The sequence below is a fragment of the Brassica napus genome, chromosome C4 (genome assembly GCF_020379485.1).
Source record: "Brassica napus cultivar Da-Ae chromosome C4, Da-Ae, whole genome shotgun sequence".
NCBI classification, from domain to species: Eukaryota; Viridiplantae; Streptophyta; class Magnoliopsida; order Brassicales; family Brassicaceae; genus Brassica; species Brassica napus.
Window position 1 is genome coordinate 60952228 of NC_063447.1, and position 26997 is coordinate 60979224.

General features: G+C 34.8%; 8 protein-coding genes across 12 annotated transcripts; 5 read left to right on the plus strand and 3 right to left on the minus strand.

Moving 5' to 3' along the window:
- Positions 1-71: 71 nt before the first annotated feature.
- Positions 72-2995, minus strand: LOC106392354 (receptor protein kinase-like protein ZAR1). Its single transcript, XM_013833174.3, has 2 exons — positions 1529-2995; positions 72-808 (listed from the first exon to the last, which is right to left on the minus strand). The coding sequence occupies exons 1-2, from the start codon at positions 2823-2825 to the stop codon at positions 183-185; spliced, it is 1923 nt and encodes a 640-aa protein (XP_013688628.1). The 5' UTR covers positions 2826-2995; the 3' UTR covers positions 72-182.
- A 7395-nt stretch (positions 2996-10390) lies between these two features.
- Positions 10391-10961, plus strand: BNAC04G48210D. Its single transcript, XM_013832431.3, has one exon. It carries the CDS (start codon positions 10467-10469, stop codon positions 10803-10805), a length of 339 nt encoding a protein of 112 aa, XP_013687885.1. The 5' UTR covers positions 10391-10466; the 3' UTR covers positions 10806-10961.
- Positions 10962-12209: 1248 nt separating this feature from the next.
- On the plus strand, positions 12210-15457 carry BNAC04G48220D. 3 transcript variants are annotated; one of them, XM_013832428.3, is made up of 6 exons: positions 12210-12701; positions 13043-13797; positions 13879-14137; positions 14217-14573; positions 14657-14827; positions 14906-15457. In XM_013832428.3, the coding sequence occupies exons 2-6, from the start codon at positions 13130-13132 to the stop codon at positions 15290-15292; spliced, it is 1842 nt and encodes a 613-aa protein (XP_013687882.1). In that variant the 5' UTR covers positions 12210-12701; positions 13043-13129; the 3' UTR covers positions 15293-15457. The 3 variants fall into 3 exon arrangements, with proteins under 3 accessions (XP_013687882.1, XP_013687883.1, XP_022557285.1); XM_013832429.3 differs by having other exon boundaries at positions 12361-12701; positions 13057-13797; XM_022701564.2 differs by lacking the exon at positions 12210-12701 and having other exon boundaries at positions 13027-13797.
- On the minus strand, positions 15355-16489 carry LOC106391727 (serine/threonine-protein kinase ZRK4-like). Its single transcript, XM_048755232.1, has 2 exons — positions 16110-16489; positions 15355-15956 (listed from the first exon to the last, which is right to left on the minus strand). Exons 1-2 carry the CDS (start codon positions 16428-16430, stop codon positions 15510-15512), a joined length of 768 nt encoding a protein of 255 aa, XP_048611189.1. The 5' UTR covers positions 16431-16489; the 3' UTR covers positions 15355-15509.
- A 2048-nt stretch (positions 16490-18537) lies between these two features.
- LOC106395581 (RING-H2 finger protein ATL40) lies at positions 18538-19635 on the plus strand. The gene has a single exon (XM_013835993.3). The coding sequence runs from the start codon at positions 18727-18729 to the stop codon at positions 19309-19311; it is 585 nt and encodes a 194-aa protein (XP_013691447.1). The 5' UTR covers positions 18538-18726; the 3' UTR covers positions 19312-19635.
- A 472-nt stretch (positions 19636-20107) lies between these two features.
- LOC106395848 (E3 ubiquitin-protein ligase ATL41) lies at positions 20108-20818 on the plus strand. Its single transcript, XM_013836191.3, has one exon. It carries the CDS (start codon positions 20126-20128, stop codon positions 20816-20818), a length of 693 nt encoding a protein of 230 aa, XP_013691645.1. The 5' UTR covers positions 20108-20125.
- Positions 20819-21043: 225 nt separating this feature from the next.
- On the minus strand, positions 21044-23447 carry LOC106391725 (transcription factor VOZ2). Of its 2 annotated transcripts, none has more exons than XM_048755233.1 (5): positions 23290-23447; positions 22886-23132; positions 22550-22765; positions 21877-22393; positions 21044-21797 (listed from the first exon to the last, which is right to left on the minus strand). In XM_048755233.1, the coding sequence occupies exons 2-5, from the start codon at positions 23096-23098 to the stop codon at positions 21283-21285; spliced, it is 1461 nt and encodes a 486-aa protein (XP_048611190.1). In that variant the 5' UTR covers positions 23099-23132; positions 23290-23447; the 3' UTR covers positions 21044-21282. The 2 variants fall into 2 exon arrangements, with proteins under 2 accessions (XP_048611190.1, XP_022557286.1); XM_022701565.2 differs by having other exon boundaries at positions 22886-23145.
- Positions 23448-25087: 1640 nt separating this feature from the next.
- Positions 25088-26413, plus strand: LOC106395660 (zinc finger protein 11). Of its 2 annotated transcripts, none has more exons than XM_048755234.1 (2): positions 25088-25386; positions 25554-26413. In XM_048755234.1, the coding sequence occupies exon 2, from the start codon at positions 25596-25598 to the stop codon at positions 26229-26231; it is 636 nt and encodes a 211-aa protein (XP_048611191.1). In that variant the 5' UTR covers positions 25088-25386; positions 25554-25595; the 3' UTR covers positions 26232-26413. The 2 variants fall into 2 exon arrangements, with proteins under 2 accessions (XP_048611191.1, XP_013691506.1); XM_013836052.3 differs by lacking the exon at positions 25088-25386 and adding an exon at positions 25428-25463.
- The last annotated feature ends 584 nt before the right edge of the window (positions 26414-26997 follow it).

Sequence of the window (26997 nt, forward strand, 5' to 3'; positions counted from 1 at the left end):
ATTCTAGATGGCAAGACAGAAGAAGCCCATGATACAACCAAACACTCTTCCTCAAGACACAAGGCACTTGCGATAATAAACAAAGCACTAAACCCTTCATTTAAGCTCGCCATAGAAATTACATAGCATAACTTTGTTGCCTGAAATTAGCATACACATTTCCTGGCTCATGCACTGAAGGTTTATACCGTTTTGATTCGACCTAAACTCTCAGACACAGATCTCATCCTAGGACGCAACTCTGGATTTGTATCCGTGCAGTTCAAAGCCACACGAATAGCTGCAATAGCTTGCTTATCAGCTAACTCTTGTTTTAAAAGCTTGGGGTCTAAGATATCGGCCAACGATCTCCCTTCCTTGTGCCACTTCCTCACAACACTAACGAGTTCCTCTCCTCCGTTTTCAGAGAAACCACCAGGCAAACAACCAGTCAACAACTCCAACAGAATCACACCAAAAGAATAAACATCGCATTTCTGAGATGATTTGTAACCGGAAGAAGCTCTGGCTTCTGGTGCAAGGTAAGCAGCTTGAGGAGGAGCTGAGAGTCTTGTCGCAAAGCTTTGCACGTTGGTGGATAGTGAATGATCTGGTAGCTTGGGGTAACCATGAACCAGACGTGTGAGACCGAAGCCTGAGACGTGAGGAAGTAACTCATCATCTAACAGGATTTTGCTTGTTTTTAGGTTGCCATGTACATACTTTCTCGAACTGTACTCATGTATATACATCAAGCCCCGAGCAGTCCCTTGCGCTATGTGTAACCTCTCAGCCCAAGAGAGTGGAGACCGTGTATTCGAAGGCCCACCTACACAACAAAACAAAAACACACACACACACACATAGTCAACTTTGTGTCATAATCTAACATACATGATACATCTGATTACAGAATCAAACATATCACATGCATACTCGCGTACCATACTGAAAATCACATTAGGTCACATTAAATACTCTCGTAAATAGAGACTACCATTAATTCACTTAAGAGACTAACGTTTTATCATAAAAAAGGACCACACTACATTACTTAATCTATTACATGAACTCCATAGAGAACCAAATCTGTTTTTAATTTATTTTCTGGCACTGGCAGATACAGTCCCCATGCTTGTCCTCTATATCTACTGATTCAAGTTTCAACACATGTAAACCAAGAACGCTTTAAACAAAAGGAGAAGAATCCAACATTAGTCAGTAGTCACTATCCCACAGTCACACAGAACAAAAAAAACATTTCAGGCCAAAAGCATTGACTCTAGTTTCAACAATTGTATTTAACACATGTTAACCAATAACGCTTTAAATAGTAAAACAACAAGGAGAAGAAGCCAACATTAGTCACTATACACCACATGTCCACAGTCACACAGAACAAAAAAGCTCTGCACATTCAGACCACAGAGCATTGATTCCCACGAGATAGTTTCAACAGCTATGTTCAAATAAAACTGATAATTAGGGGTTTGTAATAACAGAATTAATATTACATTTTGAAACTTGATGAGAAAGACTAGTGTCTTACCATGCAAAGCAGAGTACAAGCTTCCATTGCCAATGTAATCAGTGATGAGAAGCTTCTCGTCCTCTGCATAGTAATAAGCTCTCAGCCTTACAATGTTAGGGTGGCTGACCATACCGATGTTCTCCACTTCGTTCACGAACTCCTTAAACCGCCACGTGGCGTTACCGTCGCTGAGTCTTCTAACGGCGACAACGGCGGAGGAGGAGGAGGATGGTTCCGCCGCCACGACTCTGTATACAATCCCGCTCCTGCTCTTGCCTATCACGTAAGCCGAAGCTCTCAGCAAATCCTCAAGCTCAAGCTGGAACCCTTCGCCAAAGGCTACAAATTTACCATCTTGCCCTTCTTCGTCGAACTCTGCGACCACCGTCTCTGTTTTGTACACGGCGGAGGAGCTCTGTTTTCTCCGGATCAGCCACACCGATAGAGAAACAGCTCCGATGACGACGGAGACTCCTGAGATCAACGAGACCGTTACAGAACCGGTGGTCTGTTTCTCATGTCCTTCTTCCTTGCTGATCACGCTAGGGTTTGGTTTCTGAAGCTCTTGAGTACTTTCCGGCTTAGCGGCGATGAGATTAGGGATCTCGAAGTCTTCGCACGGTGTCTGCGACGGGAAGCCACAGAGATGAGAGTTTCCGGCGAACGCGAACGGGCCTTGGTTCAACAGAGAACCCACCTGAGGTACTTTCCCGGTGAGGTTGTTTTGGCTGAGATCCAAGGTGACGTGGAGAGGTAACCGACCGTACGACGGTGGAATCTCGCCGGCGAATCGGTTACACGAGAGGTTTAGAGTTCCGGCGAGGCTTCCGAGTTCGGTGAGCGACTCGGGAAGCGAGCCGTTGAGCCGGTTAGAGGATAAATCGAGATGGTTTAGTGATTTTAAGTGGCGGATTTGGTCTGGGATCGGACCGGAGAGTGAGTTGTGAGAGAGATCGATGTACCGGAGGTTAGTTGGTTCGAAGAGACGAACCGGTACCGGTTTGGAGAAATTGTTGTGAGCTAGATCGAGCCGGTTAAGCGAGTCGAGTAGACCGAGTTCTGAGGGGATGTAACCGGAGAGACTTTTCCCGAAGAGGTTGAGTGACGTGACTCGGCCGTTTGTACAGGCGACTCCGGACCAATGGCAAGGAGTTTGGTCGGATTCGGACCAGTGGTTCATTACTTTGGTCGGGTCGTTTTCCACGGCGGATTTGAGAGCGAGAAGAGATAAACCGTCGGAGTTGAGAGAAGAGCAAAGGGTCATGCAGAGAGAGATGGAAGAAACAAGAAGTGGTAGAATCCAACTAAACTTCATTTTCTTGAAATCGTTTTTCTTTGGTTCGTGTAGTGATGCAACGAGAAGTTGCAGAGAAAGAGGATCAACAGTGAAGAAAAGGTTTAGATTCTTTTATGGTTGCATTGTAGCAACGTGGAGTAAAGTAGTCATGATCACAAATTTTGAAATTCTTGAGCGCATGATTATGGTTTGAAATTATAACAATATAATATAGATTTAAATATATTATATAGTATTGGGATTCGTATTTTTGGTTTCTAATGTGTTTTTTTTTCAATTGCATAAATGGTTAGTTTATTAGTTGAATAATGCAAGTAGGATCTTGTTACAATGTTTAAAGTTTTGTCCGCGTTGATGATAACTAGGATCGTTGGATTTATAGGATAAAAAGACAAGGAAAAGGCTAACATATAATTTACTACTTAGTACAATATTTTGAATTTTAGATTGCGAATCTTTAAACTGCTATGATTTGAATTTGTATGTGAGAGATAAGTGTATCCCTTATATATTAACGGATAATCATTACAACATTGTTTTGTAGTCACGTGTCAATATAAGAATGAAATTCAGAATTCTTAGAGAAATAGGTTGGTCCATCTTAATTTATATTATACTTTTTATTAAACTGACTATTAAATTGATAATAGTGTATAAAAAAATATTTTCGCATTTTTCTTAAATAAAATATACGAAATTGCCTAAAATGATTAACGTATATATGACAATCAATGATTATGAATAACAAATATTTGATAATGATTTTTGTATCTTAGCTCTTTTAAGTTTAATTTTATATTATTAAAAAATATTAAACAACCACATTAATTATATAATAAAAAGAAGATTAATTTTTTTCTTATATGTTATATTTTGAATTTTTAAAATGAATATAAATTACTAAAAACATTAAATGTATCACACTAAAATTTTGTGATTAATAGTTTAACTTTTTTTAGTAATAACAAAATACAAATGATCATAAATCCTATAAATATGAAGTCTCATTTACTAGACATTCATATTATATATTAATATAGTTTAAAATTAAACTATATAACATAGAAAAATACTTAAATATGATAATTTCTAAATTTGTATTGAAAAAGTATTGAAACCTTAATATTTTAATTTCAAAATTTGCATTCAAAAAATCGCACATTAGAAATTTTGTGTCTTTCATATGAATATGAATTATCAATAATAAATATTTACATTAAAATATACTATATATCTATGTCCATGTCATTGAAATTTATTTATATTCCATATAAAATATATAAAATGATTGTTTTGATTTATTTACTAAAAAGAATATCATGAATAAACAAGATGTATTATTTTGGTTTATGTCTTTACTCTAATTTAATTATATACATAATATATAAATGAATACAAATAAATAATAATAGACAAAAGTTAGTTATAACTTATATATATAACATTCATTACTCGTAATTGCGCAGATCTTAAGCTTGTACAATTAGAAAACGACCCATAATACATCTTATATCAAATTATCAATGGACAAATAGTATAATAAGCAATCTATCTGAATTAATATTTGTTTTCTAAGTTATCCCTTTTGTTTTGTGTTTGCCATCTGTCTATATTATTAAAAAAGAAGTACCCATTTGAAAATGTTCTTACTTCATTAATTAAACTCTCTTTTTTTTGTCTTTTTCAGTTGCATTTATGAAATATCCTTAAACGAATAAAACTGCCTAATTTATTACTTGTCTTTTCAGTTACATTAATGAAATCTATATTATTAAAAGAGAAGTACCCATTTGAAAATGTTTTTACTTCATTAATTAAACTCATTTTCCTTATTGCTTGTTTTTTTCAGTTGCATTTATGAAATATCATAAAACGAATAAAACAGCATAATTTATTACTTGTCTTTTCAGTTATATTAATGAAATATGCTTAAATGAATTTAAACTTCCTATTTTATTGTTTGTCTTTTTCAGTTACTTTAATGAAATATTCTTAAATAAATTTAGACATAATGTCATTTAATCAACCAAAAAAACTCATGAGTTTTCCTTACGTACATAATTTTAATAATGGAGATTTTAAAAAACGTGCATCATTAAAATGTTACCTAAAACATGCAGCACTAATATATAACATGCATCAATAAAACTAGAATTTGACTCACACAATTATACGGATATTATTTTCAGTTGATTAAATTTAAAAATAATTATTTATTCAAAAAATATTTAAGAATGGCTATGTTTTTAAAAATTATATGGTATTATTTGCTCATAACTCATTTGTCATTTGATAAATTGTTAGAAAGAAAATTTTAGCATAATATAACTTAGTTGTCATTTGCTAAATTTATGGTTTTTATTTATATTTTTATTATTTAATTATAATATTTTCATTTTATATTTGAAACAATATTTTTGTTAACGTATACTTTTTTTAAATAATCAATTAAAATTGATATTATCATTAAATATCCTTATTTTTGACATAATTTGAGTTTTCGTTTACATCAAAACTTATCATATTTTAGGATAATTTTAATTTAAAAAGTAATTTTCATATTTTTCAAACAAATTCTAAAAATATTTTTTAAATATTTTGTTATAATTGTTAAAAAAAATATTGAGTTGCATTTCAAATAAAAAGGTAAATATATTTAAAATATTCCAATTAAAATATGTAAAATTAAATATAGTTTTAAGGAAATGGTCAAAATAAAAAAAATTACACATAAAATAATCATGATTTTTGTTAACTGGGTGGATCATTATTTATATGATATCGCACATGAAAGAAAAATTTCTGTTTTTTAAATTATCTAATTAACTCTATACTCATTTTTTTTATATTTTTTATATGATATCACACATTCGTAAAAATAGATAGTTTAAGATGAAAAAAAATATTTACTTAATGAATATAATATGAACGAATATTACAAATATATCATTTAATTAAATAAATAATTAAAAACTGAAAATTCATGTCATGGTCTAGTTAATTATCTTAAAGGCCTAGTATCTTAACACATGTAGACCATCTTGAGCCATGAAACAATTGTACAGTCCTACTGAACCTATATCAGTTCAGTACTTCAAAATCGTAAGCACATGTTAGATAAAAAATTGAAACTAATCGACCCCTAGTGGTTATCTTATCATGAAGGGTGACGTTTTTATATAAGTACATGTGCTGAAGTTTTAGATTTCATTCAAATTAAAGGAAGGAAAAGACTGGTAGACAATAATTGATTGTGTCAGATCAAATTTTTAACCAACCGACAAAAGTCACCTGCCGAACATGCATTTGCAAGATACCACTCTACTATAATCCTAGTTCTAAGGGTCCTTTAGTAATTAACTATCTGAAGAATTAACACTTTCCCGTATAATGCAGCTAGATTCAGACATTGAGCTTGGGCCGACGTTTACAAAAGAGGTCAAACATATTATCTACTAGAAACAATGCCATTGTGACTCTAGTTATGAATTCATTAACATCAATTTCAAAATACTCAATTTCAAAATACTCATATTGTAACTCATGCTCAGTGTTCTAAAAATAAAAATCCGTCTAGCCTAGACGTCGGTCTAATCAGCAAATCATGGCAAATCGGATATGAACGAAATGATTATTTTCAATAGATATATTAAAAAATCAAGTTAAGCGTTCAAAAAATCGGCTTAGCCTTTCACTTAAACAATAATCCTCTGTAAGACGCCTAACCACCGTCTAGCAATTTTTAGAACATTCTGATTTCAAAAACATTACTACATGCTTAGAGCATCATTAACCGTCCTAGGTTTCGATATTCAATTTAATAGGCCCAAGATTAGATACTTGGGTTGCTACCACCGCCAGCATACGAGAAGATACTAAAGGACCCTTAGAACTAGGATTATAGTAGAGTGGCATCTTGCAAATGCATGTTCGGCAGGTAATTTTCATCTCTCCTCCGAGAAAGCTTCATCTTCTAATCTTGCAGGCCTGAGTTTGTACAGGGTTTTGTTGTCTTTTGTTTTGCATTCGATCAACTGGAAGGAGATGACAAGATTTAAAACATGATTCATTGAGATTTGGCTCAAACACACACAATTTTTGTCTCTAATTGAAAGAGATTATAGAGACACAAGAAAAAAAAATGAAAATCGACATATGTTATAATTTACGATCTGTATACGTGATATTTTGACACTGAATGAAATAGATGTATTTATTTTTAAAACATGTAGTTGATTGATTGGGGAAAATATGTAAACATGTAGCAATATTTTTGAAATCATAATGTTCTAAGAATTGTTAGACGGTTGTTAGGCGTCTTATAGAGGATTCGAAAAAAAATTATAAAAATTTTCGAATTTGAAAAAATATCATTCGAAAACATAAAAAAAAATATTTTTAAAAAATTAAATAATGATTTATTATATATAGAGGACAATGATATAAAAGTCTTTTCTCACTTAACAAAGAAAATATTTTTGAAAATGTTCTTTTAGTGGTGGTAAAAATAAAAAGTAGTACCATGAAAATGGTAAACATGAAAATTTTCCACATTGTGACTTGTTTACCTGTAAAAAATGTGACATGCATGTGAGTTTTTTATTTAATTAGTAAAAGAAAATAACAATAAATAAAATTAAGAAGCATAAATAAAAATTATAAATTACAGAAAAAAAATTAAAAATCGATTTTAAGAAAAAAAATATTTTATTAAAATTTAAATTTTGTAAATCCAATTTTTACAAAAACAAATAGCTTCTTAAACTTTTTATGTATCATCAAGTCAAAAATAAACATAAATAAATTATAAAATTTCAGTAAATTCAGAAAATCTAATTTCTTTAAAAATAAATAATATTAGCTTAATTTTTTTATTTTTAAATGCAATTTATGTGATTTTTTTAAAAAAAATCATATAAAACACAAAATTTTTGTTTAAAAATAAATAATTTTGATATATCACCATTAATAGTAACAATGTTTGTCATATCACCATGAAGAATAGCATTTTATAAGTTTAGTAGTTTAATTTGATATGCTTGAAATGGTAATATGTTCGGTGGTAATTTCTGACATATGTATAATAATGATTTTAGACGCTATTATCACTGGGGATATGATCAAATGTTACTCTTAATGATGATATGACGAAAAGTGTTCCTAATAATGGTGATAATGTTTGAAATTATTTAATTTTCAGTGCAAATATTTTAGAGCTTTTATATGATTTTTTTTTTAAATAAGTTTTAAAAAAAAATAAAAGTTAAGAAAATATTTTGATTACATTAAATTCGATTTTTGAATTTTTCTGTAGTTTTCTAATTTTTTGTTTTATTTTTAATTGTGTTGATCAATTAAATAATTAAAAAATTGACATGTCACCTTCTTTACACGTAAGCATGTCATAATTTTGAATTCATTGAGCCAAGTTGAAGGTTTATTATGATACAAAAGCCAGCTTGAATGTTTAATGTGCTAGTTAAATAAGTTCAAAGTTTAAAGTGTTAATATTTTCCGTATAATAATAAGATGATAATAAATGGTTCATTCCTAGAACCAAAAAGAATTGTGACAACAAAATTTCTCATTCCTTATTTCTAAAATTTATTAATGTTTTCTTTTAATTTATTTTTTAACTTATAAATTGATTTAAAAACTTAAATTACTAGAATAATATATTAAAAATCAATAAATAATACCAATAGATTATTAACAAAACATGTAAACTTTACATAAAAGTAAATTTAAATACTTAAGTTAATTTTATTGACAAGTTTTAGAAATGTTCTTATTAGAAATTTATTTTTTATAATATATATTAAATAGATGCTTTTTACTAATTCTGATTTGTTTCTAGTATTTATTGTTTTATTTTTTCCTGTATTAAAGTATAAATATAGCAAAAGTTTAATTAAAAAAAAAAATTGAAAAACTGTCGGTAGATTTTGAAGAAACTATACAAACTTGGATTTTAGGTTTTCTCTATAAAATACAGTTATTTAGAAAAAGTAGTTTCCCTAGATTATAGAAAATCTATTTCTCTAATAGTTTGATTTTCTAATAAATGGTTTTTAGAAAAACAAAAGCCAAAAACTATTACAAAAACTGGAAACAATTAACCTCTAAATCCGAAATGAATCTTAACTGAAATTTTGTGATATTTAATTGGATAAAAATTCATAAATCTCAGTCAAAAAAAAAAATCATAAATCCAAAAATTCAAATAATCCAAAAATCATTTAACGGTAAACATAATCCTGATAAATGGCTAAGACGGCCCATTTTCAGAACCATGCAAGTTGAATGGTTTTCGAGGTTGTATGTAAACCCAAAGTAATTTTTGTGTCTTAATAGTGAAAGCCCATTAGTTAAAAATACATATGGAAAACCTAAAAGCCCAGTAAGAATCTGTTATTTATTTACACAACGAGAACTGCCGTCTCCATCGTAATCGATTTAGATCTAGGACCTTCTCCATGGATAAGACAACGAACGTAACCATGGATGATGATGTAGTGCCTTTGCCACCTTTGCCCGTGGCAAACAAGGATGAAAAGCCCCGCCTTGACCCCACTGCAGTCAGAGAAGCCATTGCTATGATTCTTGCTCAGTCAAAGTTGCATTCCAAGGATGAAGCTACAAAGGTGTTGGTCGAGCACGATTCGCCAGCCGGTGATGGTAGCAAGCCAAGTATCTAATCATGGACCTATTAGATTGAATATCAAAAACCCATGTTTTGTTTTTCTTCTTCTTTATTTTCGAACTTTTCTTATTTCTTAAAAATAATGTAACTCTCCAAATTTCCAGTTTGAACCATTTGATTTCTTCTTCGTACAGAAAATTAAATTGTTCGTTTTAATTCAAATCTAACATAGAGATTAGAGAGGAGGTTATTGCAGCCATCATGCAAGACCTTTACACCGACAACGTAACCACAAAAGACACATAGGTTACATCCATAATATTGACGTGAGGGAAAGAACGTGGTAAGAAGAAGAGTAGGAACATAGTTTCGGATAATTATATGGCAATACGATGCCGTATTGTCGTATAATGTGTATGAGCCTATTGCCCATGATACTAATTAGAAGTTTAGAACCGTACTGGCAAAACCGATTTTTAAACCAAGCCGTAACCAAAAAAAAAATTGAGAAAAGGATGACTGAACCACCTCTCATTTACGGAACACAGGAAAAAATAGAGAAATTCTCTCGGATAAACCTTTTAATTTATTTTCGCAGAAATAGACAACTAAAATAAATTTTATTAAATGGTAAATACACATTTATATCTAATGGTTAACTAATTTATATTTATGGTTTGAAATTAAGTGGTGGAGTTTTGTGGATAGGGTTTCAAACTTTTAAAAATTAAAATTAAAATTTTTAAAACGAAAATGTGTTATTTTGATCATTTTATTTGTTGAATTTTTTTTTCGCGAGAAAAACTTTAAAATGTATATCCGAGAGGATTGATCAAAGATTTATCAATTTGGTTTTTAATTCTATTAGACCGTAAAATAAACCAAAAAAATGAAACCAAGCAATAAACCGAACCGGTTAGACTCCCAATTAAACCGAAATTGGTAATATAGCTGACCACTAACAAACCCGTAGATTTCTCATTTCGTCAGATCGGAGCCACACACCACAGCGATCGATGCCGTCGACGCAGCCCTTAACCGTCGCAGCGAAGTCCCTACGAAGCCGGATCCTCTCCAGATCCGGATCCACATCCGCCGGCGCGAGCCGATGGGCCACTCCAGGCCACGAGGAGCGTCCCAAGGGCTTCTTCATGAACCGCACTCCTCCGCCGCCGGGGCAATCGCGGAAATGGGAGGATTGGGAGCTTCCCTGCTACGTCACGAGCTTCCTCACGATCGTCATCCTCGGCGTGGGGCTCAACGCGAAGCCTGATCTCTCGATCGAGACTTGGGCTCATCAGAAGGCCCTGGAGCGACTCGAGGCGGAGAGGCTCGCCGGAGATTCTTCCGATTGAGAGGATCAGATGTTTGATGCTTTGGATCTTTGAATCAGTATCTTTTGTTTTTGTTGATAATGATGGAATAAGTATCATTACAAGTTTAAAACTTGGTCACTTTTGATTTGCTAGGTGTTGATCAACATCTGAAATTTGATTGCTTTTTTCGAATGATTTTGATTCGGGTATTGTTTGTTTCAGTATTGGCCTTTGTTATCCTGTGCTTCTTGATGAAGTTCATAGCCAGTTTAAATCCATTTTTCTACCAGGCATTTGTTGTTACTAGGTGAAGAATATGGTCCTTTTTGAGTAAAATTGTCATTTGTTGTTGTAGTCAGAGACTGGTAGTATAGACTGATGGTATATGATTGTTAGTTTTGTGCACCTTTCGCATTGAGTTTGGTATGTTTTAAAGTGGTCACGGCATCAGTCATTGATAGATATGCTCACAAGATTTGAGTTTTTTTTCTTTCAGTTTTGGTATTTGTTAGGCTTTTATTTGCTAATTGCATCAGTGTTGGGTGCTTGAATAATTTAATACTGGGTGGAGTAGAGTTCTCATGACATCAGCCTTTGTTAAATTTAGAACAAGAGATTTCAGTATTTTCAGATGTGGTATTTACTAGGATTTTACTGCTCGTTGCTTCAGTGGTTGATGATTGAACAATTTGATAATGGTTGGAGTATAGCTCTCATGTCATCAGCTTTTGTTAGAATCAGAAAACTAGATTTCAGTATCTTCAGTTGTGGTATTTACTAAGATTTTGCATCAGTGCTTATTGTTTGAATAGCTCGGTAATGGGTAATAGTATCGTATTAGGATGTGTGGATATTAGTTGTGAGCATTTTAGCAGATACTGAATTGAGAATAGCATGAGAACATTGATTTTTGAGCTTTTGTAATAGTTGTTTGCATGCTTGTGGGAACTGATAAATTGGGTATCAATCAAGGACCTTGATCATTTACTTGAATAAGTCGCAAGTTTGGAGTTGTGGTGAACTTCACTCAGTGTTGGGCTGATAAGGTTTAGAAATCATGGTAGTTTACAAGTAATGCCATTTCAAAGTAATGCCATTTCAAGTAGTATTACTCGTAGGTTCTCTGGTCCATGTGCCTTCTACCGAATACTGCCATTTCAAGTACAGTATTAGTGTATTACTCGTGTTTCCCAAATCTTGTGATTAGTTTCCTTTAAGTGTGGTTCAATGCTGTGTCGGTTTTTAGCGAGTTTCGTCTCATCCTCTGTTTTCATAAATGATGGATTAAACAAAATGCTACTGTAGTCCATTCCTTCTCTCTGTGTATGCGTCACTCCCGAGAGTATGATTGATTGAGTATCTCGAGAGCATGATCAACACTGACACACGATTTAGGCTTTTGATATATCAACGAAACAAGACAAAAGATCACATGTTTGTTTTACTGGAGACCCAAAGAAGAGGTCCAGTGTAAAGCCATGTGAAGAACCTTTGTCCTCTTATCCATTTTCCTCTGTACGTCTGACACGGTTTCTTTTGTTAATTCCAATTCAAGAACACTATTTGATGTCGGTGGAGTCACTGAGATGTGTTTGGACGAAAGAGAAAAGAGCACTCATTTTAAAAAGAGAAGCTACTTTTTCCGGGTTATGTGACCGGCTATTTCCAGTGAACACTCTAGCCACCGACACAACCTTCCATAGTTTCACGACCACAGTCACTGTCCCTTTCCGTACAGGATCCATGTTTTTTCTTCTTTCTTAAATGCACCACCATAACTTCCCCCACTCACTCGGATCTCCCATAGTGAGAGAAGAGAGCGAAGATAGCTTCTTCTTTATTGTGGTTTACAGATAAAGACAGCTAATCTCAGAGTAGAGACTTCACCCTCAGTAGATTAAAGTAACCGAGGAAGACAACCTCCCAAAGTCACTGGTATGCTCCTCTTCTTTTGCTTGTTGACTTCTCTTAGTCCTCATGGTTGTTTCATGCTCTGTTTACTAATATATTTTCTTGGATGCTCTGGATTTCAATTAGTCTGATTAGTTTTAATCAGTCCTGTTAAATCTGATTATTCTAGTAAAACCACTTAGATATAGTGAATCCAGCCATGTTCTATCACAACAACTACGAACAAGTTGCTGGGACCTCTACTCTAGATTAATGACAAAACATAGCAAGACTGAACATGTCCTTTTCTTCCTCCATTATAAGCTGTCGTTTTCAGTAACCTGAACATATCCAGCTGTGTTTTTTTAAATCCTTTCATCTTTTAGAGGCTTATCACAAGGGAAACACAGATCTTCTTGGATTGTTTTCTCACTTGGAAGTTGAAAGTAACTGTTGCTTTGGCTGAGAGCTTGATGATGAAGGCAAGAACAGTGAACAATGTCCAGTCCAAGCGATCCACCAAGAGCGGTAGAAAAGACCAGAAGCTGCAGAAGACTAACAGCCAGAAAAAAGTATCAGAACAAGAGAAACACAAGGAGGCCTTAGAGTCTAACAACCTCACAACAGTGGCTAGTGACTCAACCACACAGTCAGATCCTTCCGAGGCTTACGAGACGGTAGACGTCCGTTACTTGGACGATGTAACCGTAAGAAAAGAGAAAGAAGATGCTGATGCTGATGCTGATGGTGATGAACAAGAAGAAGTTAAAGGTGTCAATGCTGATGTCTGGGAAGATGCTTCTAACGGCGCTCTTAGCGCAGGAAGCGAGAACGAGGCCCCTGATGCGACAGATAGTATTGAGGATGGATCTTTGAAAGAGAAGATTGAGTTTCTTGAGACGAGAATCGAGAGACTTGAAGAGGAGCTTAGAGAGGTTGCCGCGCTCGAGGTTTCTCTCTACTCTGTCGTCCCTGACCATTCCAGCTCTGCGCACAAGCTTCATACTCCTGCTAGGCGTATCTCTAGAATCTACATCCATGCTTGTAAGCATTTCGCTAGAGGAAAGCGTGCTACCATCGCTAGGAACTCTGTTTCTGGTCTTGTCTTGGTTGCTAGATCTTGTGGGAATGATGTTTCAAGGTAAAAAAAAAACAAATACTCTTAAAGTTTTTTTAACATGTTTCAGGATCTTGATTCTTGGTTTCTCTCAAACTCTTTTAGGTTGACGTTTTGGTTATCGAACATCATAACTCTAAGGGAGATCATTTCGAAAGCGTTTGGTAAGTCTCGTGTCACGGAGAGCTCTGAAGGTAATGGGAGTGAGAATGGTGGTGATTCAGGGAAGAAAACGAACCTAAGATGGAAGAATGGTTTGCAAGAGCTTCTTGAGGATTGGCAAGAAACTGAAACGTTCACCACTGCTTTGGAGAAAGTTGAGCTTTGGGTCTTCTCTAGAATCGTTGAGTCTGTTTGGTGGCAGGTATAAACACAAAAGATTGAGCTTCTTCTATAAGTTTGTGTATGTAACAACATCTCACTCTTGTTCTCTTATCTTTAAGGTCTTTACTCCTCATATGCAATCCCCTGAGAACAACAACTCCTCAGCTTCTAAATCGAATGAGAAGCAAGGAGCCTTTTCTATTAGCCTATGGAAGAATGCTTTTGGAGATGCTCTTCAACGGCTTTGTCCTATGAGAGGGGGAGGACATGAATGTGGCTGCTTACCTGTGTTGGCTAGAATGGTGATGGAGAAGTGTGTTGGTAGGTTCGATGTAGCCATGTTCAATGCTATTCTGCGAGAGTCAGAACATCAGATACCAACTGATCCTGTCTCTGATCCTATTCTTGATACCAAAGTTCTGCCTGTTCCTGCTGGAGACTTAAGCTTTGGTTCAGGAGCACAGCTCAAAAACGCGGTAATTAAAAAAAAACAAAGTTTAATTTCTTTCATATTCATTAGAGAGTGACTAATCCCATGGCACAATATTATCAATTGCAGATTGGTAACTGGTCCAGATGCCTAACTGAAATGTTCGGTATGAACTCAGATGATGATCATGTAGAGAGTGAAGGCGGTGATAGTAGTAAAGCCTTTCTGTTGTTAAATGAACTTAGTGATTTGCTTATGCTCCCTAAAGACATGCTTATGGAAAGTTCCATTAGAGAAGAGGTATGTTCTTGGTTAAACCCATTACATTCATTAGCTTCATCATGTTTTGTACTTGATTTATTGGTTTTTATAAAACAGATATGTTCATCAATCACTCTTTCACTTATCAAGAGAATACTATGCAACTTCACTCCTGATGAGTTCTGTCCAGACGATGTACCTGGAGCTGTCCTAGAAGAGCTAAATGCCGCCGAGGTGCAATCAGAAGAAGCAAGCTTCCCTTATGCGGCTTCTTCTGTTACTTACAAGCCTCCATCGACCATGGATGTAGCGGAGAAAGTTGCGGAGGCTGCAGGGAAGTTGTCGAGGAATGTGTCTATGATACAGAGGAAAGGGTACACGAGCGACGAGGAGCTTGAGGAACTGGACTCTCCTCTTACATCTATTGTTGATAAAACGAGTGAGTTTAATGATTCTGCGACCTCGAATGCAAGATACAACCTTCTTCGACAAGTGTGGGCTTAGTTACTATGAATCTATAGCTGTTTCTGTTGTTACATAGATACTCTTTATGAAGAAGGGACTCATTGTAATAACTTTTGTGTAATTTTTTCAAGAACGGTTTGGGAGAGATCTAAGAGAAAAAATGACATTGTTTATATTCTTAAACAAGCATTATCATTTTAAGTTCTTTGGCAACTTCAATCATCTTTGGAACTTCTTCTCCTACACAGCCAATGCATCACAGTGAGAGTATAAAGAAAGTCTTAAACTGCCATGTCTCTTCTTCCTTGCAGCTCTCCAACACCTTTGGATCAACAATCCCAACAAATCCACCATCTTCAACCAACTCTATAGGAGAATCCTTGTACAGTTTGACAACAAGACTCGGTTGCAAAGCAGTCAAAAGAGTAATCATGAATGCTCCAAAGCCATAGACATCAGTGTTCTCTGTCACTAGCCCAGTACCCATATAGTTGTGATCAAGATACCCAAAAGTTCCTTCTACAACCATATCTTCAACAAACTTTTCTCCTTCCGGAATCAAAACAGAGTTGTTGAACCCACTAAGCTTAGCCGTCCCTTCCCCATCCAAGAAGATGTTACATGGTATCATGTCTTTGTGGATGATACTCTTTGAGAATGCAGTGTGAAGGTATGTTAAAGCGTCTGCGACCTCCTTTGCAATCTTCAGTCTCATGTTCCATGGTAAACTCACATCAAATAGATACTTTGACTTTTCTCTACACATTATACTTTGTGCATATTCACAGACAATAACTGGATTAGGAAACTCAAGACAGCAACCTAACAGCTTGAGGAAATTCTTGTGACCACTAACCATTGATGATATGGATATGTCACGACAAGTCTTTCCGCTGCAGGGACTATACTTTATTACCCATTTCTTCACAAGCACGGGTCGGTCTTCAAGCATACCTTTGTAACATTGGTAGCTACCAGTAGCGTGGAGAATAAGAGAGTTATTACGGCTGAAGTTGTCGGTGGCTCTTAGGATCTGAGAAGCAGAAAAGGCTTTGATTGGATTGGATTTTCCATTGCAATATTCGATGAGCTTTTCTAGGACCACCTCGCCGTTCTCTTGGACTAGCTTCTGCTTTGCATTGGCTTCTTCTGTGTTCTTCTTTCTCCACCAGCCCATCTCAAGACTCAGATGAAGTAGTTGATCCCTTAAGGCTGAAAGAAAAAGCCAAAGTCTTGCAAGTTTAATTAATGACTTGCTTTGGTCCTTACAATTACGAACTTCAAAACTTCATGAGTGAAACTTCAAATCACTCATCAAAACTCCTCAAGTTTTGAAGTTTCATATTTTTATTTATATTTTGGTTCTTACAATTATACATCACATTTATAATTCATAAATATTTTTTTGTTTATTATTTTAATCCTTATAAAAAGTATATCTCATAAATATTTTAAGTTTTGTTTAAAAAAATTTACACATAAAATTAAATAAAACTTTAAAAGAGGATTTAAAATATTTAAAACTAAATCTAGATAACAAAAAATATACAAAAAAAACTTAACATTTTTTTTAAAAAAAAATTACACGAAGACATAACTATTACACATATTTAAATATTACAGCAATACAAATAGTTATGCAAGTTTGATCCAGAACTTTCAAAATTTCCAAATATTGTCCAATTTTTTTGTGTGTAATTGAAGATGGTTGTTGTTGTTGTTGATGATGTCTTTTCGTACAATTATTTATTGTTCTTATATTCACGAGTATTAATATCATCGATAAAAGTTATTCTTTAGCAATATTTATGTTTCTCTTTTACTTTCTTGTTTTGATCTAATGTATTTACAAGTATTAATATCTCCTGATTTCAACAATTTGAATCTCTAATCTACAAATTAAGAATGAAGAGAGCTATTTTTACTTCGAAATGCACTAGTAGATCATATATGCATTACGAAATTTACTTTATGGAATAATATGGTATTTTGCTTGAAATTTAATATTAATTAAGTTATTTTGTTTAAAATTTTATATTTTAATATAATATTTAATTAATTAATATTGTTGTAATATGTTTATATATGTGCTAGTTATTTATAAAAGTTTTATGAATTTAAATTAGTTATGACAAATATATGGACCATATTATTAAATACAAATAGTTTTGAAATTAAGTTTGAAATTTTGTTTTTGGAGAAAAATACCTTTAAACTTCAAATATAGAGTTTTGGAAACTTCAAAATAGAGTTTTTTTTGGAGATGCTCTTCGTAAAAGTATGATTAATGGAAGTTTTTATAGTGAGGTTTTTAGAGAAATATAAAAAACCGTCTCTTAACTTTTAACTATAAAAACAAAAAACCGACTATTAAGTATCTTATCTAAGAATCCTCACCAGTTACCGAAGCAAGTCATTAAACTTGCAAGTAAGTCTTGGCTTCTTTTGTTGACTATTTACACAGCATTTTCTTAGAAAAGTCAAACAGGCATTACTTTCATGTCTTGTGTTTCCAATGTGAAACATTCACGTGATTATATGGAAACATCTCTTTTCAGTTGCACTGTACAGATACTCTCTCTTTCTTTCTAAATATAAAATGTCTAAGTAAAATAAGCATATTAAAAAAAATCATTGTTTTGTCTAGAAAATATCATTAAAACTATAAATTAATGTTATTCAACCAATTACAAAATAAATGATTAAATATGATTGGTTACACAGTTTTTAATAAAATAAAATATTACATCTTATATATTGGAACATCAAAATTCTTTAAAATATCATTTAGGAACAGAGAGTATCATATACCGGAAAAGTTATATTTTTTTTTTGTTTTTTTGTAAAAAAGGGAAAAGTTATATCTTTATTTCTTTTTACGTAATTACATGGAAACAATAATACCGTATGTGTTGAAGATAAAATATAGTAATTAACCTTTTCCTCCAAGGAATCAAGAAGTTAACGTATGAAAAGAAAAAAAGAGAGATATTTGATGTTAACTACTAATCTCTCGCAACTTGTAATACATTAACATGTTTATATACTTCAAAGACTCTTCTTCAAGTCTAACCATATGGATTTCCACACGCAGCCTCACTTCAAACCTCACGTTATATAACCTTTTAAATTTTCTTGACTATGCTCAACTTTTACATGTACTCGTCATACTATTGGAAAAAGTATTATTTTGAATTAAAAATCTCATATTATGTCGACATGTTACGTATCCATTGCAGACCTAAACTAAATTTCATTAACTTGCTTAGAATTTCTTAAGTTAAAAAACAAATCCGAGTAAAGTCAGCAATGTCCCCTGGATCAATGATATATAGTATCCTATTTTTTTTCCCACCCACCAAACATATTCTAATGCTTGGTAGAATAAAATAAAAAAAGTCAGATAATCATCGGAAATTTTACATAATTACACAACTAAGATCTCTTCAACCTTCTCATTACTTGTTATAATCATGAGCTCTGATAACAGAGATGATGATCATTTCGACCGTTCGTTCTGGCAAAACTCGACTTCTTACGATGGCACCAGCAAGATCTTACTTCTCACCATCGTTACTTTCTCTATCATTATCCTCATCGTCTTTGTGTATCATCTTTACGCTAGATTCATCCTCCACCGCCGTAGATCAACCTTCCAAGGCCTCTCCTTCTCCGTCGTGTCTCAGCCGCCCATACGTGGTCTCGACACACTTGTCATTGCATCTCTCCCTACATTCGTCGTTGGAGTCAACGGTGGTGACGTCTCGGCCACGGAATGTCCGGTGTGTCTAAGCTTGTTGGAGGAGAAAGATACGGCGAGGATGTTACCAAACTGCAAGCACGTTTTCCACGTGACATGCGTTGATACATGGCTCACCACGTGCTCCACTTGTCCCGTTTGTCGAACTGAAGTCGAGCCGAGTCAAAGGCTTGTGCCTGAGCCAAGAGAAGGACCAGCTGGCGGCGGTGCATCGCCGTTAGATTTAACGGCGGCATCTTCGTCGGATAATAAAACTCGCGTTGACCAAGATCGTGTATTGGACCTAGAAAGACAATGAATAGATACACATACCACGATAGTTAAATCTTTAATTTATGTAAAATAGTACTCTTGTTCCTTCGTAATTTTTATTGTCTTACTAAAATATTTTGTAATGTGTAAATCTTTTGTATGTTACTGTAGGAAATGCACATTATAGTACAAAGCCATTGTTGATTAACGTGTGAAAAATATAAGAAGAAAAAGGTGTTGAACTTGTAATATTTTCAAAGTGTGTCTACACCGAAGACTCTTCTTCGAGTCAAACTATATGGTTCCCTTCCCACACATTACCTCCCCACACGTTTTTACCTTTAATTTTCTTATTTTCTTGACCATGGACATTTTACATTATTTCTAGTCATATATTGAGATTTAACTGAATCTTCATTTTGTTGACCAGAAAAAAACTGTCTTATCATTTCTTTATAAAATATTGAAATGCAATCTCTATTTAATTAAATGTACGAATTTTTATGCATAAAACAAAGATGTCATATGCGTTTACTGAAATATTAATTTTTGAATCAAACATCAAAAAGTTAAAGATTAATATTTGAGTAAGTTAGGGATCAATAACATTAAAAAGTTGAATAATAGATCTAGAGTATATAAACTTTTTTTGGTTCTTGAAAAGCCTATAGGCTTTAGTATTTCCACTTTCCACAATCCAAGTTCAGTCAACATTGGGGAATTTCTACTTTCTGATTATATCTACTTTTCTGATTAAACTAAAGTATGAACCTAGGAACAAGACATTGCAATAAGTACTCTATTTCTTATATAATACATCAGAAGTTATTAAGAACTTTTGTTCACTTCCCTTCTTTACAATGAGCTCCAACGATAGAGATCATACATGGCCCAACGGTCAAGACCACCACTCGTTCTGGCCAAACCCTTCTCATTACGATCCCACCAGCAAGATCATGCTCGCAGCAGTCATCTCTTCATCAGCAGTTATCCTCATCATCATCACTCTTCATCTCTACGCAAGATTCATTCTCCGTCGCCGTAGAGAAGCTAGCAGCTTCCGTGGCCTCCCCGTCGTATTACGCCACCCTTTGCAAACGCCAAAACGTGGCCTCGACTCAACAGTCATCGCTTCGCTCCCCACATTCACCGTTGGAGCCAGAAGTGACGTTGCGGCCGCTACTGAATGTGCGGTGTGTCTTAGCGTGTTTGAGGAGCAAGACACGGCGAGAGAGTTGCCGAACTGTAGACATGTTTTTCATGTTGACTGTATTGACACGTGGCTCACCACTTGCTCTACTTGTCCTGTTTGTCGGAATGAAGTTCAGCCGAGGTTGAGACTTGTGCCTGAGCCAAGAGAAGGACCAGTTGGCGATGTTGCCTCTGGCTCACCACCGACTGCACCGTCGTCGTTGGAGGAAGTCAGGCTAAACTCTTCGTCGGTTTCACGATTAGACTCGTTTAGGAGAATCTTGACAAGAGAAAGATCTTCTAACAGTATCAGTCATTCTTGTGCTGGCCAAGAACATGTAGTGGAACTTGAGAGACATTGAGTCGACATTAAATATATACATATAAATCATACTAAAGTTTATTTTTGTATTACGAAACTCGTTTATATTTTTTTGAAATGTAGTGAAACAATATTTATGTCAGTCAAAAGAATACATATTAATACAAAGCTTAACTCTTCATGGTGGTAATAGAGTAGAGCTAAATATCAGTGCTTCACAATGCCCCAGAACCAACTGTTTCTGAGATCATCGAGTATAGATAGATAAGGGAAGTGATCTTTCTGTCTAAAAAACATGAGAGCTTCAAAAGCATTTTGGAACACAGAAACATGACAGGAGAGTTGCAAACTTTTTTTGGACAATCCTAATGGTTTTAGAAGAGTAAACAATACGAAGCTAAATGAATTTACAAACCATGGGTAAAGATCAGACCCCTCACCCTATTAACACTCACCATCAAAGAGGTTAACTAGTAGTCAGATAAAAGCAGAGACTGAAAACCATCACTGATGTGATGATGGCTCAGGCTCGTTTGCTACTGTTGCAGGAACCGGAGTGTCTTGAGTTGCTACCTTAACTCCTTTGGTAGACTTTGTACGACCTTTTGTTGGAGGCGAGGGTTTGTCCGAAGCAACCTCAGGTGTCAAATGTCCCATCTTCTCCATCTTCTTCTGCAAATCAGCTAGAGGGTCTTTCGCGACTCTTCCCTTGGGACTCTTCTTTCCATTTGTTACTTTGAGCTCTAGTCTGTATAATGCACACACATCGGATTCGTTGATCTGGTACTCGAAGAGATGCCACTCGAAGAGACCAGGAGGTTGTGGATCCATATAGTAAGATCTCTTCTGCCCTTCTTGCTCTTTCATCAGCTGTTTCCTTGATTCATGCCACCCTCTTCCGCTGTAATCTGGGAGTGATCTCTGCTTTCGGTTTCCACTATCGTATGCTCTTCTCGGTTTGTCGAAGAAGAGCCATTCTCTAATGGTTTCACCCTCAACCAGCTCGAGATGAAATAGCTCTGCAAGTATAAACACAGTTAACAAAAGGGTCAGGCGACAAAAAAAGTAATTAACTCATAAACTCGCATATGGTCTCACCTGCTGCGTTCCATGGGCATTTTGTGTTAACAGCTCCTTCACACTCTGGGATGCCAACATTCTTACCAAGAGTCTTTGCACGAAGAGCATCAATCAAGAGATTATCTTTCAAACTAATGCCTCCTGGTCTTAGAACAGGTGCTGCGCCAGGGGAATCTTCGTTCAGAGCTAGGTTCCCATGGTAGTCACTGCAGTAGTCGAGGTACCAGTCAGATCCGTGAGCAGGCCTTGTGCAGTCCCATAGTGCACACTTCGGTCCCAAGAAGGCAGAAGGAGGAGGAGGCACACGGACACTTTGTGGAGTAGTGAAGTCAGTGTAGTTCTCAGACGCGTCAAGCTTAATGGAAGGGCTGTTGTTGAACTCCTGGCGCACTTCTGAGAGATGGTAATCCAACTGAGAAGCTATATCCAAGTTGCTCTGGACATGGAAATCAGGAGCGGTGTTTATGCTTGGGTCGAACTCTTGAAATGCAAAGTGGAGTTGCTGGTCATGCGGTTGGGTGTTATTAACAGCTTCCTGAGATAGAAAAGACGAAATATAAGAAATAACCAATCAAATTCAAACTAAAACAAGAATGAACAAAGATCAAACATAATATTGTAGAAGACAATTTGGACAGATCCTTGTAACAGAGACTATCATAATCACACTATCAATCTGACGCTAGCTCACCTCAAAACCACTGGAGAAATTAACGTGGAAAGGACTTTGACAAAAAGGCTCCTCATCTATCCATTCCAAATGTTCTGGAGGGGGGCACAAGCTTTGATCAAAACCGTCAGGCTTAGGTGCAGCGTGTTCCTTCAAAGAACTAGTCGCATCATCCTCTTCGTCGTTTAGTTTCAACAAACGAGCTATCTCCTCAGAGAACTGGCTAATACTCCCACCCTGCACACGTTATCAAATCTCAAAATCACTACAAAATCAAGCCAAACAAACAAAAAGCACGAATCTTTATCATTCAACGAAAGCTATGATCCGATCCACTAAAGTCCAAGACTTACGAACCAGAAGAGAAGATTCAGGAGAAGGAGCGGTGAGCTCAGCTTGCCACTCACGAAGATTCTGAGAGATCTGAGCTTCCAAAACCGCGTGATCACCAACCCTCCCTTCCTTCCTAGCAGCCTGGAGATGGGAGAACCTCTCCTGGAGTTGCATTAGCTTCTCCACCAGATTCTGATGGGAAGAAGACACACATGTGATCTTCTCATGGTTCGACATTCTCCTTTTCCCTCCTCTCTCTCTCTCTCTCTCTCTCTGCACAGAATCTCAAAAATTCCGATTGCAGAAAATCAAAATCAATACAAACTAATCATCGGTCGATCTCAAACCCTAAATCAATACTCAACTTAATTAAAAATGGGAGAAAAAGCCAAACACACAAAAATTGAAATCGATTCGAAGATGCTCACAGTTTCGATTGGGATTGATACAGCTCCGATGGAGGAAAAGATGAATTAGGAAGAGGAGTTTTCGAGACGAAGAAGAAGCAGTGAGATTATACAGCGAAGAAGACGAAGAAGGAAGGAGTCCACCACCACGAGTCGTCGTCGTCGTCTACTTTTTTTTAGTTGCTGCGAATAAAAACCGACGACGTGATTTCTATATATACGGCCCATTTTGGCCCGGTAAATATCGGCCCATTAATGACCCGTTTGGAAATTCAAAAATATCGCGCGAGAGAGAAAGAATCATAGGAGTCTTCTCTTATGAAAAATAGAAAAAATGAAGAGAGAAAATGTAAAAGTTTCTTATTTGAAAGATTATGTTAATGTTTTATCCTTTGCTATGTGTCGAATTTTTAATTATCGAATATTAAAATTTGGTGTGATTAGAAACTCATTGGGTCCGATTGGTAATTGCTGTATCTTTAAAAATTTTACTGTAGAAAAAAATCTGTAGACTTTTTTGCTGTGTCTTTAGATTTTATTGCTTTAGAATTTTATGGAAATCTCTAAAAAATTACTCTGGATTTTTGGCTTTACAGAACACTTGTACAGCTGTAGGTTATTTCAATAGCTATGGTTTTGAAATTTTATTAAATGTTGATTTCTATGAATTTAATGCTGTAGAAATAAATGGAGCTGTGGATAACACCTACAACCACTGCCAATCACATCCATTATGTTTGTTAACCAATGTTGATCTTAGGACATCTCCAATGGAACACTATGTTTTCTTCTATATTTTACACTAAAATAGAATAACTCTATTATAGAGTTGGATTTGCTCCAATGGTTCACTCTATATCGAGTTACACTATAATAGAGTAAAATATAGAGGAATATTATTTTTTTACTCTATAATGTAATTCTATATTTAGAGTAAAAAAACAATATTCTTCTATATTTCACTATATTATAGTGTAACTCTATTATAAAGTGAACCATTAGAGCAAATCTAATTTTATAATAGAGTTACTCTATTTTAGTATAGAAGAAAAAATAATGTTCCATTGGAGATAGTCTATTTGACAATTTCTTGTTAGAATAAAAAACTTCCTTGGAAACCAGATATTTTGTCTAAACGATCCGGAAGATGTGGTTCTACACGCTAATAATTCATCCAAAAAAGATTTGTTTACCAAACTAAAATATACTCATGTTTTTTTTTTTTTTTTTTTTTGAAAATTAATATACTCATGTTTTGAAAACTGGAAAAATTGTATAGTATATGTTATATGGTATGGTCTCGAAGGATAAATACCAAAGAGGGTCTATGATTTATTTAGGTGGGCTGTTTTTTTGTGTGTCCCATTCTCAAATCTCGTTTGTGACATTAACATAGTAGATACGTTCGTTAATTAGTCTCAATTTAAAATGTAAGTTTGTTAAATCTTAAGGCCAGCAAAACGTCATTGTCTATGTCGTTAATGCAAACACAAGCCTTGTTTATTTCCTTTATTGTTCAGTTTCTACTCAATGTCAAAATCAACTACTAATACTTTGATTTCTTTTAGCCCTCTACCACTGCAATCTATTGCTAATAAAATCATACCCATCTCTCAATACCATAAGAGGAAATGTGTTTTTGATACATTTAACATATAGCTTGGTACATATTTATCTATATTTGTGTGTTTATAAATGTGCAGATATAATGAAGAGAACTGTGGAGGAATATGATGAAAATGAAGTGGCAAGTGATCTCCTGCTAGATATTAATGCAAAACAGAGTCCCCATACTACAATAACATTGGTCTCAAGTAACTTCCAGTTATAGTAATAAACAGACACGTTGCAGGCATGAGCATCATGAGGAAAGTAGTCTCCATTCAATTCCTCTCTCTCTGTTTCTTAATCATGAAACTACCTCTTTGTCTCTTTCTTTCTTTATTTTTTTTTTCCACTCATCAAATCTAATCGAAAATAGCCTAGCTATACTCATTATTCTCCAATATATCTGACCAAACATGTAACAGACTATAAAACCCTAATAAATGATCGTCCATACACTTAAAGACAACCTCAAGTAATGATAAATTAAAACCACCTCTTCTATATAACACAGTAAGTTCTCCTCCATATCTCTTCCTCTTCCTTAAATCACCAGCAAGCTCAAAACTCAAAGTCTCTATCTATCTAGGGTCTTCATCTTTCTCCACTTTTATTCTTACTTGCTTCTGAAGTAATGTTATACACTCTTTATATAACATCTTTTTGTTTATATCACGCAGGTGAGTATCATCCTTATTCATCATCAGCATCTGTTGGAGAATATGAAGAGGACACATTTGGCAAGTTTCAGCAGCAAAAACAAAACCCAAGAAGAAGAAGGTGACACTAGTGGTAACGACAGAGTCATCATGAATCTCTACAATAGCTATGAAGCTGGGCTGATCCCATGGCCTCCCAAGAACTACACTTGCAGCTTCTGCAGGAGGGATTTTAGATCTGCTCAAGCACTTGGAGGACACATGAATGTTCACAGAAGAGACAGAGCAAAACTCAGACAGATCCCTTCTTGGCTCTTTGAACCTCACCAACACGTACCTGTTGGCAACCCTAACCCTAATTTTGGCTCTTCTTCTCCTTCAACGACGCCAGCTCATCTTGAACCTTCCCTAACCAACCAAATATCCAAAACGACTCCTTTTTCTTCTGACCGGTTCGATCTTTTGGATTATACTACTAGCCATGGAGGTTCGATGAAGGAAAGAGAGAAGAACAAGAGCAATGTGTGCAGCAGAGAGCTCAAGAAGAGTGCCATAGATTCATGCCATGCTGCAAAATGTGAGATAAGTCGTGGGGAGATGAACGACAAGAAACATGGAGTCGCCAGGTTGGAGCTTGGGATGGATTTGAGGAATCCAAAACAAGTTCTTGATTTGGAGCTTCGACTTGGCTGCCTTTAAATAACTTTAGTTAATAATTTAACTACAAGATTATATATTTATATGTAAGATATGTACGTATAGCTGAGCAGTGAGCAAGAGATTGTGATTGCATTTAGGCTAATGAAATTTAATGGTATTATTAATTACGTGCTTTTTAATGAAATGCAAGTTAAAAATAAAAATAAACAAAGTTGGAAAAAGCCGATCCAGTTACTTTCTAGGGACTAGGGCTTTGTACATTTACAAAAATTGGTTAAAAATATTCAAGAATTCATTTTTAATTTGAGTTGTAGAATATTTTTTTTTGTTATTTCTCCTATTTTCCACTATATAGGAAAGTATAGATAAACAAAACACCAACACTTGTATTTTTTTGCCTTATTATTGGTGTTAAGTTTGTCAAAAAAAAACTTGGTAAAATTAAGTTTAAGTTTGTCAATTTCAAGCATCCAATACGTAATTTGTAATATATGAAATAGTATAATATTAGTATAGTCAATATTTAATAATCTATAAATTCATAGTAGAATTACGTAAAGTAGGAGCTAGATAAAAATAACATAAAGTGGCTTGCATGTGTATGTGGGTATTAAGAAAGGAAAAAGTGATAAAGATTGCATTATTATGAGATGGGTTGATGTCTGATGAGACACAGAGACGCATGCGACAAAGTGGTACTATGAAACAAATAAAGATGGATGATGATCAATTGACTTATGAATAGTTAATATTTTCATCTTTTTTCACTCACCATCACATATAAAGCTTAGTTTTGTATAGTAAT

Bases quoted from the DNA above. Each gene is read 5' to 3' on its own strand.
- LOC106392354 (XM_013833174.3), bottom strand. From the start codon at position 2,825: ATGAAGTTTAGTTGGATTCTACCACTTCTTGTTTCTTCCATCTCTCTC. The intron at 809-1,528 runs GTAAGACACTAG...TTTGTTGTGTAG, and splicing joins CTTGTACTCTGCTTTGCATG to GTGGGCCTTCGAATACACGG.
- BNAC04G48210D (XM_013832431.3), top strand. From the start codon at position 10,467: ATGCCGTCGACGCAGCCCTTAACCGTCGCAGCGAAGTCCCTACGAAGC.
- BNAC04G48220D (XM_013832428.3), top strand. From the start codon at position 13,130: ATGATGAAGGCAAGAACAGTGAACAATGTCCAGTCCAAGCGATCCACC. The intron at 13,798-13,878 runs GTAAAAAAAAAA...AAACTCTTTTAG, and splicing joins TGTGGGAATGATGTTTCAAG to GTTGACGTTTTGGTTATCGA. The intron at 14,138-14,216 runs GTATAAACACAA...CTTATCTTTAAG, and splicing joins TTGAGTCTGTTTGGTGGCAG to GTCTTTACTCCTCATATGCA.
- LOC106391727 (XM_048755232.1), bottom strand. From the start codon at position 16,430: ATGGGCTGGTGGAGAAAGAAGAACACAGAAGAAGCCAATGCAAAGCAG. The intron at 15,957-16,109 runs GTTAGTGGTCAC...ATGAGACTGAAG, and splicing joins ACATATCCATATCATCAATG to ATTGCAAAGGAGGTCGCAGA.
- LOC106395581 (XM_013835993.3), top strand. From the start codon at position 18,727: ATGAGCTCTGATAACAGAGATGATGATCATTTCGACCGTTCGTTCTGG.
- LOC106395848 (XM_013836191.3), top strand. From the start codon at position 20,126: ATGAGCTCCAACGATAGAGATCATACATGGCCCAACGGTCAAGACCAC.
- LOC106391725 (XM_048755233.1), bottom strand. From the start codon at position 23,098: ATGTCGAACCATGAGAAGATCACATGTGTGTCTTCTTCCCATCAGAAT. The intron at 22,394-22,549 runs GTGAGCTAGCGT...TTTCTATCTCAG, and splicing joins ATTTCTCCAGTGGTTTTGAG to GAAGCTGTTAATAACACCCA. The intron at 21,798-21,876 runs GTGAGACCATAT...TTATACTTGCAG, and splicing joins ATGCCCATGGAACGCAGCAG to AGCTATTTCATCTCGAGCTG.
- LOC106395660 (XM_048755234.1), top strand. From the start codon at position 25,596: ATGAAGAGGACACATTTGGCAAGTTTCAGCAGCAAAAACAAAACCCAA.